The sequence below is a fragment of the Lactuca saligna genome, chromosome 8 (genome assembly GCF_052625555.1).
Source record: "Lactuca saligna cultivar CGN05327 chromosome 8, ASM5262555v1, whole genome shotgun sequence".
NCBI lineage: Eukaryota > Viridiplantae > Streptophyta > Magnoliopsida > Asterales > Asteraceae > Lactuca > Lactuca saligna.
Genome location: NC_136424.1, coordinates 171,426,128 through 171,448,772, shown reverse-complemented (window position 1 = coordinate 171,448,772; position 22,645 = coordinate 171,426,128). Strand labels below are relative to the sequence as shown.

General features: G+C 37.3%; 1 protein-coding gene, 2 long non-coding RNA genes and 1 other non-coding gene across 6 annotated transcripts; 2 read left to right on the top strand and 2 right to left on the bottom strand.

Annotated features, from left to right (window-relative positions):
• The first annotated feature begins 158 nt into the window (after positions 1-158).
• LOC145009229 (disease resistance protein At4g27190-like) lies at positions 159-3,824 on the top strand. 2 transcript variants are annotated; one of them, XM_078967924.1, is made up of 2 exons: positions 159-2,629; positions 2,949-3,093. In XM_078967924.1, exons 1-2 carry the CDS (start codon positions 377-379, stop codon positions 2,964-2,966), a joined length of 2,271 nt encoding a protein of 756 aa, XP_078824050.1. In that variant the 5' UTR covers positions 159-376; the 3' UTR covers positions 2,967-3,093. The 2 variants fall into 2 exon arrangements, with proteins under 2 accessions (XP_078824050.1, XP_078824049.1); XM_078967923.1 differs by having other exon boundaries at positions 163-3,824.
• On the bottom strand, positions 3,489-5,018 carry LOC145009230 (uncharacterized). 2 transcript variants are annotated; one of them, XR_013663800.1, is made up of 3 exons: positions 4,714-5,018; positions 3,957-4,158; positions 3,489-3,866 (listed from the first exon to the last, which is right to left on the bottom strand). It is a non-coding gene; the product is annotated as an uncharacterized LOC145009230 (long non-coding RNA). The 2 variants fall into 2 exon arrangements; XR_013663799.1 differs by lacking the exon at positions 4,714-5,018 and having other exon boundaries at positions 3,957-4,707.
• A 255-nt stretch (positions 5,019-5,273) lies between these two features.
• On the top strand, positions 5,274-6,911 carry LOC145008811 (uncharacterized). Its single transcript, XR_013663641.1, has 3 exons — positions 5,274-5,381; positions 6,509-6,718; positions 6,834-6,911. It is a non-coding gene; the product is annotated as an uncharacterized LOC145008811 (long non-coding RNA).
• Positions 6,912-19,334: 12,423 nt separating this feature from the next.
• Positions 19,335-19,441, bottom strand: LOC145013764 (U6 spliceosomal RNA). Its single transcript, XR_013665283.1, has one exon. It is a non-coding gene; the product is annotated as a U6 spliceosomal RNA (small nuclear RNA).
• Between the last annotated feature and the right edge of the window lie 3,204 nt (positions 19,442-22,645).

Below are 22,645 nucleotides of genomic sequence, written 5' to 3'. Positions count from 1 at the left end.
TATTTTTATAATAAAATTTAAGTGACCAAATTTGTACTTCAATGTTTAGCATTGTGAGTTGTAATCTATAGAAGGTACCTATCATTTTGTGTACAGTAACTCTTATCTTATCTTCTTTTGTAAACCAATCAAACACTCTGAAAGTGTTCAATAGTATTCACTCTTATCGTCACAGCTTTTTTTGTTTTATCATTAGCTACCGTCTTCCATTCTTGCATTATCATACTCTTCGTTTGTAAGCCAAACTGCCAAACAAACACTGTTATCTTTACTTTTGTGCAATTCATAGTCAGGCCTTCGGTTTTTGGGTAATCATAATCTTTTTTTCATATCTAACGAATCCAAACCATCAGAAAAGAAAAGTAACCTAGCTACAATGGCGGAGGAGGTCGCTAATACTGTGGCTGGGAAAATAGTGGACTTGTTGTTTAGTGGGGCTAAACGGGAGATTGATTACATCCGAAATTACACTAAAAATGTTGACATCTTGAAGAATGAAGCTCAAAAGCTCAGGGATATGAGGGATAGGATTCAACAACGAATCAATGCAGCTAAAGAAAATGGAGAAGCTCTCTTAGCTGGTGTGCAGAACTGGATGGACAAGGCAGAAATTGAAATGTCCAAGGTGGAAGAATTTCTTGAACAAGAAGCACATGCTAAAAAGACATGCTTCAACTTACGACCTTGTGTCAATTTGAGCACCCTACACCATTACAGTAAGATGGCAATAAACAAGACCTCTTTTCTTCTGCAGCATCAAGAAGATGGCAAAACTCATGAATCTTGTGTCTCCATTCCAACTCCCACCCCAAGATTTGTAGACCTCTACCAAACAAAGAATCTTGATGATATTGATACCCACAAGTTGGCGTTGAGGGAAATCATTCAAGCTATCAAAGATGAGAGCATACAAATGGTTGGAATTTATGGATCAGGAGGTGTAGGGAAAACTACATTAGCCAAGGAAGTTGCTGCAGAAGTGAAGAATCTATTTGCAGACATTGTGTTTATAACTGTCTCACAGACTGTAGACGTTAAAGAGATTCAAAAAAATGTTGAAAAAGCTGCAAAGCGGATAATGATTAATAAGGAGAAGGTTCTAATCATTTTAGATGACATATGGGAACCAGTAGTCCTCTCTGATGTGGGCATACCATGTGGGAATGAGCACATGAATTGCAAGATCTTGTTGACGTCTAGAAGGATGGATGTAGGTGAAGGGATGAATGTTGATAGGAATATTTGTGTAAACACTTTGAAAAAGGAAGAAGCGTGGGTCCTCTTCAAACGTATTGTTGGTGATGGAAAGTTAGCGAATGACTCGAGTCTGGAGAAAATTGCAAAAGAGGTGACTGAAGAATGTGGCGGATTGCCACTCATCATTCAAGCGGCGGGAAATGCTTTAAAAAATAAAAAAATTGATATTTGGGAGGCGGCACTTAACCGACTAAGAAAGCATGCCCCTCTAGAGATCGATCAAGAGATAAGGAAAGCATTTACTCATTTGAAGCTGAGCTATGACTTACTTGATAGCAAAGAAGCTAAATCAATCTTCTTGCTGTGTAGTTTGTTCAAGGAAGATGAAATCCTAGATACTTTACGTTTAGCAGAATATGGGGTGGGTCTGCAGATATTTGATAATCTGGATAGCATTAACGACGCGGAAAAAAGAGTCCGAATGGCAGTTGACACCCTCACATCCTCTTCCTTGTTATTGCCTGAGCCGGGAGACAAAGTAAAAATGCACGATGTTGTTCGTGATGTCGCTTTGTTAATAACTTCGTCTTCTGAAGGTGAAGAGAAAGAGAAGTTTTTAGTGGAGGCTGGAAAATGTATGACAGAATGGCAACCAAGAAACAGAACCTCAGAAAGCTACACCAAGATCTCACTCATGAGTAATATAATTCGTAAGCTTCCAGATCATGAGCTTCATTTCCCACTCCTTGATACTTTTCTTATACGATACAACGGTCTTTCCATGATTCCTGATGATTTCTTTGGAGGCATGAAAGAAGTTAAAGTTTTAGATATGTCTTTCAATAATATCACATCCCTCCCACAATCAGTGAAACTGCTCACAAAACTCATCACGCTAGATCTAAGTTGGAATGAATCCCTTTATGAAATTTCTCTACTTGGGGAGTTAAAAGACCTTGAGATTCTAAAGGTTAGAGGTACCAGAATTAAAGTGATTCCTGGAGAGATCGGTCAAGTGACCAACTTAAGGCTGTTGGATGCGGGTGACTGTCGCTATTTATCTCATGTGACACCGGGTGTCATATCAAAGCTTACTTGGTTGGAAGAGTTGTATATTGGAACCCTTGCGACACACTCAGTGTCTGACCTTGGTCTTATGGAAATAAGTAACTTGAAATCGTTCAGAGCTCTGCATTTATGGATGGATTCAGATGAATGTCATATTTTTCCTGAAGGTACCTACTTCGAAATGTTGCAAGAATTCTATTTTCAATTTATTAACCAAAGGCTTATTGATTTTGAGAGATTGCTTTTTGAAAACCATGACGGATATATTAGTGATTTGGAGCGATCAAGATCATATTTAAAACGTCGACTACACATTTCACATTCTAACTTCCCATTCAGTATGCCAATCAAGAAACTGTTTCGGGTAAGTGATGGTATATTACTAATGAAGATAAAAGATTTGGATAACATCATACCAGACCTTTATGGAGAGAGTATTAATGAATTTAAATTAAAGTCTATTCAATTGAAATGTTGTCACAATGTTTCATGCTTGGTGAAGGCAACGCAAACTTTTGTTGCATCCAATGATCTGATGCTTGGTCAAAGGAAAACAACAAAGGAAAAGTATTTCTCCCAAGTGGAACAAATCCGTCTGACTGACCTTAAGAACCTGAAGCTTCTTTTTGATTGTTCATTTCAATTTATAAGCTTGCGTAATCTACAAGCCATTGAAATTTCAGGTTGTGATTCCTTGTTGACGGTATTTCCGTTAAGTGTAGCACAAGGGCTTTCCAATCTGAGAAGGTTAGGGATTTATAGGTGTAACAGTTTGATGGTAGTGATTTCCGGTGGAGATGAGCAAACAACTGATAATGACATTGAGTTCCCTAGACTTACCCATATTGAACTTAGGTTTTTGCCACAACTAAAGAGCTTCTACTCTGGGGATTCTACAGTCAAATATCCTTCTTTGGAGTTTATCCAGGTGAGAAATTGTGGTAGCATGAAGAGATGGGGTTCCGGAGTTCACAATATGCCCAACCGCAAAAATTGTCATGAAGAGATCCTTAATTTGTTCCATAAAAATTGATGATCTTTTGATCCGAAAGTACATGTACCAATGGAGAGGTATATATGGAAAGACGAGTAATATACAGCCAAGGAGATGGAGACCAATTTATATGTTTCAAAGACTCATCTTTCTTCCTTCTTTTTGCCCCTCAAGATTTCATGCTCGATTAACACAAAATCAAGGTTTATTGTATAGTTCAGGAGCTACCTTGAAACAACCATAGAATCCAGGTTTATTGTAGTTTTGATGCTTCCAAATTTAAAATCGTGGCTCGAAGAGCCAACAGTGAGTGAATTACATATTTAGAATTGCAAAAAACAGAGTGGTTGTATGCCATCATCTTCCTCTTCTTCTCCATCAGCAATCTCATCTTCCCAACTCCCAACTTCCCAAGTCTCATCATCATCCTCATCCATGTCTACTGTAGATGTGAAGCTTTTCCTCAAAGATTTAATATTCAATTCTTATGGCTCGCTCTGATACCATGTCAAAAATGTAAACAGCAGATCTAATCACAACATCAACATATCTTATTTTTTTTTCAGTTGGTTTTGAGAAACTTAACGTCACTACACAAACACGCACACTGAAACATGTATAAGAAGAAATTAACAGATCTAATATTTTACAAAAACAAAATCAACAAGAATAAAACAAACCCTAAACAGATCAATACCCTAATCTGAAGAAGACGACGAGAGAATAGGAAGACTCAAGCGTATGTGTGTCTTAAAAATGATCTAATGACTCCAAAACAACTGGAACAACAAATATATATTTCGGGTAATATACATGATCGAAACCGGATTTTATCCGACCCAAACCCATCCTTGAAGATCTGCGTGTTTTCTAAGTTAGCAGGAATTGAGCCACAGTCCCTGCAATAAACAAAATAATACACAATACACCCAACACCACAAAACCTTACACCATTCTCTCAATTAACCTTCTCCAAATTTACAGTTTTAACCCAAACTAAGGAAATATTTACAGGTTCTAGTCCTTTAGCCATAACATCAAACACTTGTAAGGCATAATGAAATAACCCTTAGTACTTACCAATTTCCAGCAATAAGGATTACCCAAATGAATTAAAACTTATTAGTAGATGAGATTGATTATGAAAAAAAAAAAAAAAAAAAAAAAACAGAAACCCATTTGAAATCCAAGTCAAAAATGAATTGGGAAAGGATATGATATTGTTGAGTCAGCTTTGACTCTTTCAAAGCAAACGTTAGGATATCTTTGAATAAATCTCTAGTTCCTAAGAAAAGGGAAGCACAATTTTGAGAATAAAGTGGGTTAAGATTGAATCGATCAGGTAGTCTTCCTGAATAAACATTGAATCGATTTTGAGTGTGAAAGTGATTATTTGAAGAACCAATTTTAACAAAATCATAATTTTGAGAATAAAGTGGTTTAAGAACACGTACTCATATGATTCTTCATCAAGTCATCTTCCTTTGCAAGGTCTGAGAAGTAGCACCTGGGTAATCTAGTAGTAGCACAGGCTACCCCTGGCTACAAGTTGGTTCCGCCACTGATTCGACCAAACTATTCAAACATTTCCATGTGGGAGGCCATGGCATTGATTCAATCAGACGATAGTTAAAGTATTCTGTTGTAAAAGCCCTAATTTTGACTGTTCCTCTTTTTAGTTTTACCACCTCAAGGTGAAGATGATGAAATCGTATCAGGCACCAAACCTACCAGACGACTCCTATTCATTTTAAGATGTATCGGGTGAACAAAAGTTATAATTTATAAATATTTAAAGATTTTTTTTTTGACTAATTTATAGCTTATTTGACCTGTTTTTACTTTCTATTAATTTGTCAATATAATATGATCCCTTAATGAAAATTGTAATCTGCATACATCTTTACTATCTTATTAAGGATATTACCCATTTTTTGAAAATTAAGAGGTATACATTTTATAACACGATGTACAATCCATGTTACTGTTTATAAGTCTTTGCTATACTCGGCTCAGGTTTGCCACAAATGTCGATGAACACAAGAGAAAGGTCCATTATACCCTTAAATTTGTTCTCCATGAGGCGCTCGATTTGGTTGGATTCAACACTACCTATGCTAGGGTATTTCTTTTCTATCAATTCAATTTTTTATTCCCATTGTTTTCTTATACTATATAATACTCCTTCACATCATTTGGCTTGAATTTCTTTTCCTTTTGTTATTATATGTTTGAAAAATCTGTTCGTATGGGCTCTGTTAATCATTGCCTGCTGTTATCGTACAATTGGATTTTGCTTTTTGTAACATCGATTAGTGCAAAAGGACATGTCTTTTTTGGGTTAATATTAAATTATTCTGAAGATTGATGGGTAGTTGCACATGCAAAATGGATCTAAAACGGATAATCTTACAATCTTATGGATTTTGTGGCTATTTGCGTTTTGTTAAGTTATTCATGCCAACATGATTATGACCAGAGTCTTGAAGTTGCTTTATGTTTTTGAGAGAAAAAAAAATCTAAGCCTTTAATTCTTGTGAGCTATGGTAAACAACCTTAAAACGAATACATTTTTTTAGGGGTTTTCGACTTAGTGTTTACTCAGGGTCAGGATACTGTTAGCAATTTTGTATGCCTCGTATAAGGTCAAATATAGAGTTCTTATACATAAGCATGACTAATTTATGGAAGTTGCACATGCACACCTTTTTAAACACACAATATATATGCAGAATGTTCAAATTTGCACTTGATGTTATCAATTAGTACAACAAAAATATGAGGAATCTTGTGGATCAAAATCAATGCCATCAACATTGATTACTGATATTTAAAACGAGATAAAGCTTTTGGTGTGAAATTTTGCTAAAAAACTAAAAGTTGCAACTTTAGTACTTTACACATCCCATGAAGAAGGTGCATAACTTTGGAGTTAATACCTTCAAAGACATGGACTTTTAAGTAATTTACACACTATTTGATCTGTTTTAACTTTTATCTTATAAGTTAGTGTAGACTATAGTTGATTGCTTAGTTCTTCTCTATGTATGTTGTGTAAGTAAAGCAGAAGACATTGATGCATTGTATTTAACTATTTATTCAGTCTTTCTCTGACATTTACTTGAAAGCAAGATCTTAAATATAAATTGTGTCACCTTAAATAAAACATTTTCTTTATTTGTTACTTTATTTTACAAATTGTGTCACCTTAAATAAAACATTTTCTTTATTTGTTACTTTATTTTACAGGATACTCTAGAGGATTTTGATGGAGTTAGTAAAGGAAAATACACAATTGGACTTGGACAAGATTGCATGGCATTTTGTTCAGAAGTAGAAGATGTCATCTCCATGGGGTCAGTATTGTAATCTCAAGATACTAAAAATATGATTCTTTTAATCAGGATGGGCTCTTAACGAACTTGAGCTGGAGGATCTTTTTTCTACTGCACCCGAAAAGTATATTCATATATTCAACTTATTACTTTAATTATTCTATTCAAGTATTTTTTAAATATTGTTAACATTGTTCATGGACATTCATTCTTTATTTCACAAATTTTATACATTTCAGTCCTTGGAATGAAGCACCATATGCAAATGCAGCTAAGAATAATGCCTTGGAAAGACTCTCACTTGATGGCTTCTTATCACAGGTATATTACTTGAGTTAATATTTTGACAATTCACACAATGAGGACGAGAAGGGCGTTCACGTCTTTTCCACAAACAAAAGATTGTGATCTATGTATGTGACAATTTGTCAATTGTGGATGTGGTGGGCTTTTATGACACTTTTAGATCCAATCCGTAGTGTGGATGTAACGCCCGCAAATCCGGGCTAGTCAAATTAGAGGCAATAGGGGTCAAAAAAATGACTTTTCGACAAAAGATTATTTAGAATAAATAATCTTAACCAAGTTTTAGTATATGTCACAAGGTTTCTGTACATATAAAGAACGCCGAAATCCGAGTTATAACGAAGAAGTTATGACCCGTCGAAGTTTCGCGACAGAACAGGCACGATACCGGAAAGCATAAATAGTGAATTTACGATAGAGCGAGATTTAGCCTTAGCGATCTAAACGGAAGTCGTAGAATATGTTAAACTAAGAACATCGATAAAAAGAACACCCAAATCTGACTTCGTTTGAAGAAGTTATGATTTTTCGAAGTTTCGAAATAGCAGTGTACAGCCCGAAATTCGAATATTAGATCGAGTGATTTTTAGCCGACACGACCTAAACAAGAATCGAAGATCATGTTGAGAGTAGCGTAACGAGAAAAAGATGGGAGAAAACGGATGTCAGATGAAGAAGTTATGAGGATTTAACGGACCAATCGTGTCCCGGCCCGTAAATAATATAAAATTTAAAATCGAGCCAAAATTAGCCGACGGTGTCTAAACGAAAGTTGTAGAGTACGTTCCCACCTTCGCGTGGATATAAAGAACGTCGAAAACGTAGGTCGTACGCGAAAGTTATGAATTTTTAAAGTTGGAAAGGGAACTTGCGAAACTGATGCATGAAGTGATGACGTGGCCGAACTCCCAGCCGTCGGATGAAACCGCTTCGGATGATGACACCTGGTGCGAGTGTTACGCCCAGCGTAGCGAAGAGACGCCTAGCATTCGGAGTACGCCCCGCATCCGAAGCTGGGTACGCGCAGCGTACTTGATCTGGTCCGGGTCCAAGAATGGGTGCGAGCCAGCTGGTGCGAAGCTGGCATCCTTATCCGAGAGAACGCGCCGCGTAGCTGAGGATTACGCCCCGCGTAGTCTGAGGCCTTGTAGCTATTAAAAGGGGGTGAGGGTCTCCGGGTTTTTCACACTTTTTCACACCATTTCCACTTCTCTCTCTAGTTTCTTTCTCTCTCTAGAGTTCCAAACCTCCCCTAAACCCTATAAAAACCCCTTAGCACCCTAAGAAAGCCCCGAGGCTCTCGGAGTCCCGAGAAAAAGGAGTTTTTCGGTTTCGAAACGCTGCTCCAATTAAGTTCCGGTTTTCGATAAAATTCGCTGTAAGTGTGCTACGCTTACGCAATTTTTAATATAGCTTTCAAATAATTATAGGAATGTTATTAGGTCCTTAAAATAATTATTTGAGCTATTATTATGAGTTATATTTTGCATTATTAACGCTTAATAATAGTCAAACTGATTAATGTGGCGCGGTTATCGTTAAACTAAACCCTAGTGGTATCGGTACTAGGTTTTATCGAAGGAATATCGTTTTGAGAGTATCGAAGCGCTGTCCGAGTGCTGAGTCACCACCTACTCAAGTGAGTGCATAGTTACTTTCAGCTTACACATAGATATGAAGTATTTTATATAAATTATGTGTTGTGTGTGTATATTATCTATATACTTGCTATCTATGCTGGATGAACGTTTTATACATGTTTTCAATGATTTAAACTGTATATGTATTTTATATCTACAAAATGTGTTGGGTAAAACATGGGTAGATGTATTAGTTTCTGTGTGATAAAATGAAATAATGAGATGCCTCGTTATATATGTTCTTGATGATCTAGTCATCTAGCGGAGAATAGATGACGACCACGGACTATTCTAGACAGTCCAGTGGAACACTAACAGGCTCGCAACCTGTAGGTGTTTATTCGAACTATGTGTTTAACCGAACTGTATGTTTATTCGAACTGTGTGAACTGTGTGCTCACTAGATATACTCCATCCCAATGATAGTCCTTTGACTAGGTCCCTTGTGTTAGATGTTTTAGGGACGTAATGTGAGGATAACGGGAATGGGTAATTGGGTTGATTGTTTGATGTTTAAAAATAATAATTATATTATTGTGGGTTGAAAACCCTATGTGCTCACCAGGTTTCCCAACCTGACCCACTCAGTTTATTTATATCACAGGTGTTGATATGAAGTCACAATACACTGAGAGATTTAAAGAGATGTAGATCACTAGTGTAAATAATTGTAAGTTCTGTTTATGCTTATGTTTATGTATTAACGATGACATCCCAAACGTTTTAAAATGAAATAAATATGTTTCTTCGAAAATGTTTTAATAATGTATTTACCATGTTTTTCTGGGAACAAATTCCGCAACATTTTTATAAAATGAAGTACTCTGATTTTTATAAAGCATAAACAAAATCGGTCTTTTATGGCCGTGAATTTGGGGATGTCACAGTTGGTATCAGAGCATTAGTTTAAGCGAACTAGGAATATGGATTTATTTCTAAACTTAAACTTAGAATGCTAAGCGATGATTGTGAGGTGTGAGCACTAGATTATTTTAGGAATTGTGCCTAAAATGCTTTTATGTGCTAAATACTTGTGCCTGATATGCTGTTATTTGTTCGGATCTATGGTCTGTTGCCGAACGGATCTGGAAACCTTATGTGTTTAGGATTCTAGGCGTTTAACTACGATATTAGAACTATAATATAAACGTTTCGGAGTGATAAGGATGATTTAACCGTCAATCCTAAGTAAAAGGTCTAGATTCACCTTATTCGGTGTATAGATCAAGATGGCAAGAACCCGTAGCGGAAACGTGAATGCAAATGGGAACCGAAACCAGCCCCCAGTGATTGAGCAAATACCGGTTGTGGTAGCCGCTGCTGAGCCAATAACGATGGCCGGAGTGCAAGCGATGATCCAAGCGATGTTGGATCGTCAAATGGAGGAAACTAGACGTTTGCTCCAGCAAAATCGTGAGGAAGCCACTATTCAGATCGAACAGCCCGAGTTGAACGAAGGGCAGACTGAGGAAGGAAACTACAGTGGGACTGTTGGTCAAGTCAACCCACCAATAGTTCGACAAAACAACCAAGATGACGAAGTCGAGAGGAATGGATGCAAGTACAAGGATTTTCTGATTGCAAGTCATCGACTTTCACTGGAAAGGAGGATCCGATCGGGGTCATGGATTGGATCTCGGAGATGGAGTTAGCCTTCATGACATGCGGTTGCAGAGGGCAGCTACAGACCACATTTGCAGTGCGTCAGTTTCGAGGAGGCACTGTACGTTGGTGGAATACCTTGGGGAAGACTCTGAGCCCTAATGAGCCCCTGCAACTGACATGGGTAGAATTTCTGGTGCAATTCAAACGAAAGTACTGCTCAGCTCAAAACCTGCTTAAGCTGGAGAACCAGTTTCTAACCCTGAAGAAGGGAAGCATGTCAATCGATGAATACACGAACAACTTCACAGAAAAGATGGAGTTTGCCTTTCGTCTTGTTCCGGATGAGCTGACGAAAATCGACAAGTACGCAAAGGGACTTCCATGGGAGTACGCGGTGCCAGTGCGTCAGGCACCTACTCTGGAGGCAGCTATCTGGGCTGCCAAGTCTGTGGAAGATATGATTAAGGGAAGAGCTGCCAACAAGATTGAGGTTGGCGAAAAGAGGAAGTTTGAGGAATCTACGAGGCCCAATAAGAAGATCAAGTCTGGTTCAAAGGAGTCTAGCGGAGGAGGAAACAAAGTGAAATGGTGCGAGAAGTGCAAAAAGAATCACTTTGGGAAATGTAGCGAAGAAGTGACTTGCTACAAGTGTGGGAAGATCGGACATTACGCCAACGAGTGCAAAAGGGTGTGTTATGAATGCCGTGAAGAAGGGCATGTTGCTAAGGATTACCCGAAAAAGAAAGAGGCGGCAAAACCAAACATTCCGCCAAAACCGAAGGCAAGAGCATTCCATATGATCCTAGATGAAGCAGATGACAATGCAAGGATTCGGGAATGACGGCTTGACATCCAAGGATCGAGTTATTAAGTAGCCATAGAATCATATGATGTAGCCTGTTAGAGGCATAGTCTAGGGTGAACTTCAACACCTATGTAATCGTTTCAAGAAATAATATGAAACCTTTGTTTTGTTATCTGATGTGTTAAGTTGTTTTTTTTCTTGTATAGTGACTTGGAGAAACTGCGGGACAATACTTGGGATGAGTATGAGTAGGTTTGAATGGTAGTAGAGGCCTATACTACCGGAAGCACAGGACTCACACTTGGATCAGGGAAAGTCACAAGGTTACCAAGAAGCTAGTAATTGATTTCGTTTTATTCAAGTGTGTTGTTACCATTGTTTCGGTAATGAATAAGAAGATTGCTGATATTCTGACCCTAGTGGTCATATCCCATTGAGTCCGACTACGATGAATAGGTTACATGGTTTAGAGAACCAAGTTTGATGTAGCGTCCGACTTAAACCAAACGGTTGAAATCAAAGCGATCAATAGAAGTATCGCACTCGTTGTTAAAGAAGTTGATAGCTAGAAATGCAAAATGTTAAAGTGTGATTATATCACATTAGAACATGAAGGAAGGCATAGCTTGTTTAACTCTAAGAGACCTCAGTCTAAGTGTTGCAACATACGATGATAGGTCATTAGAATATGACACATCGATCCATAGTAGTAATAATAGAAATCATCTCAAGTTCGTATCTAGTAAGGATTGAGATTGTGACTTGAAGGTCATAATTGGGAATCTAGCCTGTGGTAGAGAGCAGGTTCACGATCGAATACTCTTACAGCCAATGAGATTAAGAGATAGACTTGAAGGAATGTAGAAGTTATAATTATTACCTAGGATGAAGAGATGATGCATGGAGTCATTATACGACCCTGTTTTGTTGATGATTCCGGGACGTAATCATCCTAAGGGGGAGATAATTGTAACGCCCGCAAATCCGGGCTATTCAAATTAGAGGCAATAGGGGTCAAAAAAATGACTTTTCGACAAAAGATTATTTAGAATAAATAATCTTAACCAAGTTTTAGTATATGTCACGATGTTTCTGTACATATAAAGAATGCCGAAATCCGAGTTATAACGAAGAAGTTATGACCCGTCGAAGTTTCGCGACAGAACAGGCACGATACCGGAAAGCATAAATAGTGAATTTACGATAGAGCGAGATTTAGCCTTAGCGATCTAAACGGAAGTCGTAGAATATGTTAAACTAAGAACATCGATAAAAAGAACACCCAAATCTGACTTCGTTTGAAGAAGTTATGATTTTTCGAAGTTTCGAAATAGCAGTGTACAGCCCGAAATTCGAATATTAGATCGAGTGATTTTTAGCCGACACGACCTAAACAAGAATCGAAGATCATGTTGAGAGTAGCGTAACGAGAAAAAGATGGGAGAAAACGGATGTCAGATGAAGAAGTTATGAGGATTTAACGGACCAATCGTGTCCCGGCCCGTTAATAATATAAAATTTAAAATCGAGCCAAAATTAGCCGACGGTGTCTAAACGAAAGTTGTAGAGTACGTTCCCACCTTCGCGTGGATATAAAGAACGTCGAAAACGTAGGTCGTACGCGAAAGTTATGAATTTTTAAAGTTGGAAAGGGAACTTGCGAAACTGATGCATGAAGTGATGACGTGGCCGAACTCCCAGCCGTCGGATGAAACCGCTTCGGATGATGACACCTGGTGCGAGTGTTACGCCCAGCGTAGCGAAGAGACGCCTAGCATTCGGAGTACGCCCCGCATCCGAAGCTGGGTACGCGCAGCGTACTTGATCTGGTCCGGGTCCAAGAATGGGTGCGAGCCAGCTGGTGCGAAGTTGGCATCCTTATCCGAGAGAACGCGCCGCGTAGCCGAGGATTACGCCCCGCGTAGTCCGAGGCCTTGTAGCTATTAAAAGGGGGTGAGGGTCTCCGGGTTTTTCACACTTTTTCACACCATTTCCACTTCTCTCTCTAGTTTCTTTCTCTCTCTAGAGTTCCAAACCTCCCCTAAACCCTATAAAAACCCCTTAGCACCCTAAGGAAGCCCCGAGGCTCTCGGAGTCCCGAGAAAAAGGAGTTTTTCGGTTTCGAAACGCTGCTCCAATTAAGTTCCGGTTTTCGATAAAATTCGCTGTAAGTGTGCTACGCTTACGCAATTTTTAATATAGCTTTCAAATAATTATAGGAATGTTATTAGGTCCTTAAAATAATTATTTTGGCTATTATTATGAGTTATATTGAGCATTATTAACGCTTAATAATAGTCAAACTAATTAATGTGTCGCGGTTATCGTTAAATTAAACCCTAGTGGTATCGGTACTAGGTTTTATCGAAGGAATATCGTTTTGAGAGTATCGAAGCGCTGTCCGAGTGCTGAATCACCACCTACTCAAGTGAGTGCATAGTTACTTTCAGCTTACACATAGATATGAAGTATTTTATATAAATTATGTGTTGTGTGTGTATATTATCTATATACTTGCTATCTATGCTGGATGAACGTTTTATACATGTTTTCAATGATTTAAACTGTATATGTATTTTATATCTACAAAATGTGTTGGGTAAAACATGGGTAGATGTATTAGTTTCTGTGTGATAAAATGAAATAATGAGATGCCTCGTTATATATGTTCTTGATGATCTAGTCATCTAGCGGAGAATAGATGACGACCACGGACTATTCTAGACAGTCCAGTGGAACACTAACAGGCTCGCAACCTGTAGGTGTTTATTCGAACTATGTGTTTAACCGAACTGTGTGTTTATTCGAACTGTGTGAACTGTGTGCTCACCAGATATACTCCATCCCAATGATAGTCCTTTGACTAGGTCCCTTGTGTTAGATGTTTTAGGGACGTAATGTGAGGATAACGGGAATGGGTAATTGGGTTGATTGTTTGATGTTTAAAAATAATAATTATATTATTGTGGGTTGAAAACCCTATGTGCTCACCAGGTTTCCCAACCTGACCCATTCAGTTTATTTATATCACAGGTGTTGATATGAAGTCACAATACACTGATAGATTTAAAGAGATGTAGATCACTAGTGTAAATAATTGTAAGTTCTGTTTATGCTTATGTTTATGTATTAACGATGACATCCCAAACGTTTTAAAATGAAATAAATATGTTTCTTCGAAAATGTTTTAATAACGTATGTACCATGTTTTTCTGGGAACAAATTCCGCAACATTTTTATAAAATGAAGTACTCTGATTTTTATAAAGCATAAACAAAATTGGTCTTTTCTGGCCGTGAATTTGGAGATGTCACAGTGGAGAATCTAATAAACATCAGTTATTCAGATGACCCTTCATCTGGAATCCATGTTACAAGGAAAAGACATGTAGATCGCAATAAGAAACACTCAGACATAAATGTTTTCCAGTGTTTTGTTTTTGGACCAAAAGAGTCTGGAAAGTCTTCATTGTTGAATTCTTTTGTTGGAAGGTTTTTACACTTCATCTAAAATCTATAATTATTTTCAAATTTCAATGCTTTTCTTTCAATTTCTTTTTCTGAAAATCTTTTTCAAATGGTAGGCCATTTGTTGAAGTTTATACACCAACCATTCAGGAACGATATGCAGTTAATGTTTTTGATCAGCTTGATGTAAGTTCATCAACTTTTGATAGTATGTGTGTGAATAATGAATGTATATATATATATATATATATATATATATATATATATATATATATATATATATATATATATATATATATATATATATATATACTCTTTTATGATTTTATCCACAAGAAAAGATAAAATTTTGTTCATCAAGTGAGAAATAAACAGAATCTTAGTTTACTTTGTTTTGCATATGGAACAAAGAAAACCTTGATTTTGCGAGAGATACCTGAAGATGCAATTAAGAAGTTGTTATTGAATAAGGATGGTTTGGCAGCATGTGACATAGCTGTTTTTGTCAATACAAAGGTATTAGTAAAGTCGGAAAAAACGTTTGATAATGACGGAATCTACACATCAAACGTTGTGTACAAAGAAGTGTTATGTGATTAACAAGGTACAATCAACAACTTATTATTTTACAATTTCTTCATACATGTATCTTAGATGCTCATTTGATGTTTAATGCAGGGCTAGCACATGAAGCAACATGATTGCAGATTGGTGTACTTTATACATTGGACATGTTATAAATGTACAAAACTACATGATTGTAGATTTTTGTTATTCATAGGTTGTAAAATCAAGTATGAACTATTACATGAATTATTTGAGATGTAGACTCAACTTTTGTTATGCACCTAGCAAGAAACTATCTCTAGAAATGAACCATTCGATGCAAAATAGTCTACCAAATGGCCGCAATGAATAGCTCACGTCTAAAAGAAACGAATCATCACATTAAAACTATCTTCCGAAAGAAATTCTTTGCCGTCTGGCGCTTAGCGCGGGTAAACGGCTAGTTTGTCTATAAGTAAATTAAAGCTTTCTCATATTGTTCACATTTTCTCATTAAAATAAATCATCCTTGTTGCAAAATATATAACAAGAAAAACAATATACAAAAAATCACATATGTTTTATCTATTGACCTCAAATCCTTCAATTCTTGTAAACAATAATCCTTTTGATATTTTCACAACACTTAATAATATGTAACAAAAATACATTTTAAAAACAAGGTAATATTAGGAATCCAAAAGAAGCTACACTTTGTAGCAAGGATTGTACACTGTTGGTCATGGTGTAACGGACTCCGATGGCATAACATCAATCAAATCCACTTTATCTATTGTTGTTATAATATAACTACTATGGATGTTGATTTATTTCTTACATTCATGTCTAGCATTATATCTAGATTCTCTCTTGTTAGCATGACGTGTATGACATGTTGGTTCAGTTTGTTTTTTGGCTGCTTTGGGCCATGTTAATTTCGTGGTATTTATGGTTTGATCTCTATTTCTCCTCACCATTTGAATCGATCAAGTGTCTAGCCTTAATGATATTTAAGGAGTCTGATTTCCTTTTCTTAGGCCTAATTGTCACGGGGTTGAAATCTAAGTCGGATATTATTTTATTGTAAAACAAACGTCGGATGATTTTTCCTACTTTCAGTTTTGTAGCCATTTAAACTTTCCAGTTTTGTAGTCAGTTGACTAGTTCCTGGATAAGTTGGAAATGGAGATGAAGTTTTTTTAGATTGAATTCTTGTAAGTGATGTTCTCTATTATGTTGGAGGTTAACGGAATGATCATTAATTGCAAGTCTTTTCAAGTATTTGGTCATGTGTTAATGACAATTTTATAAATGATACATCTTAATTATGAAGGATGAAAAGTTTTTATTACAAACTCAACCGTTACAAATCAAGAAATAAATGGTCCTGTTATAAAGGAATGGGAAAATACATGTTTGGTTCGTAATTAGAAAGTTAATGTTTGTATAGTCTTTAAGGAATCTCATTCCATTAATAAAAAGTCTTTTTTAACTTTCACATTATACAGTTTTGTAAACTTCCAGATTCAGTCCTTCAAGATCAGAGCATTATCACTTTCAGCTTCCTCTTTTTATCTTTGTTTTGACAATCAGCCACATCAACTACCCTTGCTTGAATTTTAGTCCTTACAACAAAGCAAAAAACAATATCAAAAATTCATAATTAATGACGTGCCCTATTTCTATTCAAATACAAGATTGTAATCATGTTATTATTAGTTTTATCAATTAAGCTTTTGGTACATTTAGGCTTCTCAAATACATGCTCTAATTTTTATTTTAAATTTAATAGCTCATTTAGTCCAAACTCTGATAACACTCGAATTCACACCCACTTTTTTGGTCCTGCGCTTGGAAAGAGGGCTGATATCAGAAGATGCCCTGCTATTCTGAATGATCAAGAGAAATATCTAAGATTGAGACAGAAAGTGCAGGAGGCTGAAAAGGCAGGAGTGTCAAAATCATTAAAAAGTTCTGTGATTAGTAAAAAACTGAATTCTTCATCTTCATCCTCCAAGAAACCAATCGAAAGATCTTTTGGCGTAATGGAGAGAAATCTTGTTGATTTGAAAATTATGAGGGGATTATGTGCTAATGGAATTCCTTTTAATGTTTTAAGGAATCCACATTTTTGTGAGATGGTGAATGCAATCAGGAGGGCACCAGAAGGTTACAAACCTCCTTCAAGTGAGAAAGCTAGAACAACTTTACTGGATGAATGTGTACGAAACGTTAAAAAGGAACTCACACCGTTTAAGGACACATGGTATTCACAAGGGGTGTCTATTGTCTCTGATGGCTAGTCCAATGTCAAGCATGAACCGCTCATCAATGTGCTTGCTGTAAACAGGAGGGGGCGATGTTTATGTATTCTAATGACTTTTCTGGGGTGGAAAAAACAGGAGATGTGATCGCAAAGTTTTTGCAAGGGGCTATTGATGCAGTTGGATCAAGAAATGTTTTTCAAGTTGTCACCGACAACGCCACAAATAGTAAAGCCGCCGGAAGAGAAATTGAGAAGGTAAATAAACATATCTTATGGTCTCCATGTTGTGTTCACACCCTCAACTTAATTTTTAAAGACCTTGCACAAGAATTTTACTGGTTGATGGATACATATAAGAAAGGAAAAAGAGTTGTCAAATATTTTCTTAATCATTCTCAAGTCTTGGCTATGTTTAGGGAAAACTCCAATTTGGAGTTGTTAAGAGTGGCGAAGACTAGATTTGCTTCACATTTTGTTTTGATAAAAAGATTAGTGGACTGTCGGGAGGCTCTAGCTACTACAATCTCACTTAACTCATGGAGGGATTGGGTTAAACAAGGTCACGAGAACACCAAGAGAGTCGGAATTAGTGTGGTTGAAAACCATAAGAAGTGATGAATTTTGGGAAGCTGCTGATAGTATTATTGCCATAACAAAACCAATTTTTTTAATGATAAAATTTTGTGATGGTGATGGTCCCAAAATGGGAGAAATATACGAGAAAATGGACAATATGCTAGGAGAGATTAAAGACGTGATGCAAGATAACCAATATGCTTCTTATTACTCTAAGGTTGAGAGTATTGTTTTAGCAAGATGGGAAAAAATGACCATTCCTTTACATTGTCTAGGATTTGCATTGAATCCACGATTTTATGATAAACACTATCTACAATAGTTAGCCCCAGGTGGAATACCACGAAAAGCTCCAAATTTTGACAAAGAAGTTGTAGTAGGTGTGATGAAAGCCTTTGAAAGAATTGCTGAAAATGAAGATGAAGAACGTGTTTTGCGAGAACAGTTTACAACTTTTCATATGAAGAAAGGACTATATTCCATGGCAGCAGCACAAATGGATGCGGTGACAATGGAACCAATCGACTGGTGGTCAAGTTATGGTTCAAAAACCCTAGAACTGGCAGATGTTGCTAAAAAGGTACTATCACAGCCTGTAAGTAGCTCTTCAGCAGAGCGAAATTGGAGTACTTATTCATATATTCACAATGTGAAGAGAAACCGTCTCAACTGTAAGACTGCAGATAAATTGGTTTTTATTCATTCAAATATTCGGCTTCAATCTCGTTTCTCTGAAGAGTACAAATCAGGCCCGCACAAAAAGTGGGACATTGATCTTGATAACACAAACTTGGAAGGTTCGTGTACAAGATTGGAACATATGCAGTGGGAAAATTTAGTTGAAGAGTTTGTTGAAAAAGAGAATGGAAAAAGACAGAGAGACTAATTTTGAATGGTTATGTGATTCAATTATTTTGAACTTTTTGAAGTTTTTTGTCTAATGGGTTATGTATTAAAGAATTTTTATTGAATATTAAATATTTTATTATTAATATCAATATAATTTTGTTTGAATTTAGAATCTTGGACTTATGATTTTTTTTATATGGTACATCAGTGGTACATCGTACCCAATCGAACCAAAATGAACCTACCCCTTCGTACCGGATTTTGGGGACCTAGCGAACTGCGAACCGCGAACCGCAAACCCGTTCCCGTACCGGAGTGAACCTCGTTCCATGTGACTATGTCAATTACACTAAATCACTCAAGAAAAACCCCAATTTTAACATCTAAAGACGAAATTACTTCAACAAACTTCATGCTTGATTATTAACTGCTACCAGACAATTCAGGCATATATATTAATAGTGATTCAATTATCTTGCCTCCAAAACAAATACATTGATTCTATCTACATCCATAAACAACGAATCATGTCATTTGTTATGAGCAAGCTGCTATGGGTGAAAACTACGAGGGAAGCCATTAATCGTACCTGGTGAGTCGAACAAACACCATGGTTTTCCTTTGAAACGATTTAGGGCCAAAAAGAACTGCAAAATCGGTCAAACGAATTAGGGCAAAAAAAAATTTTGGACCATTTCTCGATTTTTGCGTGTCATCCTTGAGCAGGGGCCATGCTAATCTTCTCTGTATCATTCCAATTTTATCGGATGGGACGAATTATAGTCGAAGGCGGAGCTTGATAAACTCAGACGCTTACGTTCCAGCCACGAATGTGGGAGGCCATAGAATTGCTTCAATCAGACGATAATTTAACTATTTCGTTGTAAGCCCTATAATCCCTAAATTTGACTGTCCTCTTTTAGTTTTACATCTCAAAGTGAAGATGGTGATCAGTCAAGGATAAAAGAAACCGGGTTTGAACTTTTACGTGGTGGTGCTCTTCTAGATTTCAAAAATATTTATTGTATTCAATACCAAAAGACTTAAAACAATGATAATTTTTATTTTTATTTTTAATAACAAATGTGTTAATCTGGGCACTCCATAAATGATAACCAGCGAGCACATATAACATAAAGTTCCTAAGGTTGTTACCACACAACTACATATTCAATACTAGGAAACACATCCAAAAGATCACTACAACATGACACCATACTGAATACCAGAACACAGATCTAATAGATCACTACCGCATAGCAGTATACTAAATATCAACAATCCAAGGAATGCATGGTTATATATACTCATAGGTGAGATAGTCACCTGTATAGGTGATCCTAATCCAAAACCACAACCAAACAAGGAACAGGTAAGAGAGATTAGATCAAGAGTCTCTATTGTATCCTACAAGCAGATAACCAAAACTAGTAGGCCATCATTGTTGCCTTCGATTCATGGGTATAGTGAGGCGAAACTCACCTTGATGTGTGTGCAGATAACCACTGTAGCAATGAAGGACTCTGCCAGCTTCAACTCACTTCCAATCACCTACAGGAAGATACTTGAGTCAATACCCCGATCACATGTCATAGTCACTTGCAAAAGTGACCACCTCACATGAAATAACGATTAGGGTTAAGTAAGAACACTTAACCCATTATGGACTTAATCACCTAAGGGTAGGACTGATTAAGGTTTGACTTAGTCATTCTTGGGTGAAATAATAATCCAATCAATAATGCAAATACGTGCCTGATCATTGTCCAAAATAGAGCCTCTCGATTCTAGGGTTTTCACATAAAATGATAACTAGGGTTAGTGTTCCACACTTAAACCTTTAAGGACTTACTATATTAAGCCCAATATTACATTAAGTTAATTGTAGGGGCATTATTAAGTATTATTTTAAGTTTAATTAATAGTTTCAATGTGGGTCCCGACCAACTCCAAAATTAGTGTTTCACGACATTAGGGTTTTCTAATCCCTAATTATGGCTTCCAACCTAAATACTAGCCAATTAGGTTCCATGTTAGGCTTTTAGGTTAATTAGAGTTTAATAAGTTGGGCACCACCGACTAACACCCTACGCGGTGGTGGTCAATGGTGGTTCACGGTAGCAGCCACCACCTCACAATTATGGTGTTAGGCCAAAATAGTGACAAAAGAATTTCAAACATCAGTCCAAACACACACACACACATACACACAACCACCCAAAGTGGTGGCTGGTGGTGATAGAACGGCGGCATGTGGTGGCAACCACCACCTCACGTTGGTGGTCGTGGTTTTTCCTTAGTTTCTAGTCAAGCAACACCCAAAAACAACATTCAACTAAAATAAACACACATATAAACACCAATTCACACACATAGCCACCTCTCACGGCGGCAGAAGAAGTAGCATGGGCGGCAACCACCATGGTTGCCTGCAATGGTGGTCTTTCTACTTGATTTTTCGGCCAACTCGCTTATCGTGGGCATCAACACTAAAACATACCCGCACACGTAAAACATACACACAAACGCATCCACAACATCCCTCTTCAGGGGTGGTACGATGACCGGAGCAACGAGAGAAGATTCGTACGAGCGGCGACGATTGTATTCGTCGGGTAGACTGTGGCTTAACAGAAAAGAAGCGGAGGAGGGTGAGCCGTGGTTGCCTTACCGAGAACAGATGCAACAACCTGTAACTTCCAGTTGTTCACAACCTCCCTCTTCGGTCTAGACAACTTCTCCTAGCAGCCATCGTCTTCGCCAACAGTAGGAGCAGCGATGGTGGTTCAATGAAGGGGATGGCAGCGCTGTTTATGGGAGAGATAAGGGTGGCCGCGACTGGAGGTTTTAGGGTTAGGGTTTGGTGTATACGATGAGGGAAAAGGAAGGGTGGTGACGGGTTTAAACCCTGTCTCCATTTTAAACTTCATCCCAATTGTATAAGATTAGCCCCCGACTCCACAAACCCTCTTCAATTTAAATCCAATAATTACCGAACAGCCCTTGCTACATTTAAGTCCTAATGTTACAATATAGACCCCAAATATTGTAAATTATAACGTTTAAATCCTTGAAGCTAACACTGATAAATTATTACCGGTTTAGGGCTAAAATCAGATAAAATATAAAATAGATCTTGAGGCTTTAGGGCTTATTATTTATTTATTTACTTTATTTTATTTTATTTTATTTTATTTATTTAATTTTGTTTTAACCAGAATGTTACAATTCTCCCCCACGTAAATTAGATGTCGTCCTCGAAATCAGCTCTCGCTTCTACCTCATGATGCACTCCCCCCCCCCCCCCCCCAACAACCAAGATGAATGAAAATATGCAGATTCAATCGGTCTCTAAGCTTCTCGACCCAACGTCGACACTCTAATCCCGCGCCAAAAGGGCATCACCACAATGAAAACTAATTGTTCTCATGTTGAACTAAACCACACTCTTACTTTGCTCCGACACCCCAACTGAGCTACCCACTATCAACACTCGGCCTCATCCCTGATCAGACGACAATAGACAAATCAACCCTCAATCAGAGTTCCTGACACACTAGGGTATAAGTACATGCATGCCCTACAGATGCTATCATAACCAAGATTATTACTAATCGAAGGGGAAATCCAATAGCTGACGGTGACATTGTCGCAAAACCTGAAGATTTAGCAGTTGCGCAGAATTATGGAACCTAGAAAAATCCGAAAGAGAACCGAATCTTGGCTAAGAGTCTTTTTATTGCGAGGTTCCGCTCTCCCCCACTTGAAATATGCTAGAGGCTGAGAACTTCATAGTCCTTCGATACTCCGACTAACTCGAACTCTATTACTTGATCCCGATCACTAATATCCTGACACATGGTAGGATATGAATTCATACAATATTCACAACTTTTAATACGCATACAATCAAGGACAAAGATAATTAGTCCATACATAACAAGAGATTAATTGACACAAAGCTAAATAAGATAATTTCATTTAACTGATC

Excerpts from the sequence above, each read along its gene's own strand:
- LOC145009229 (XM_078967923.1), top strand. The coding sequence starts at position 377 with ATGGCGGAGGAGGTCGCTAATACTGTGGCTGGGAAAATAGTGGACTTG.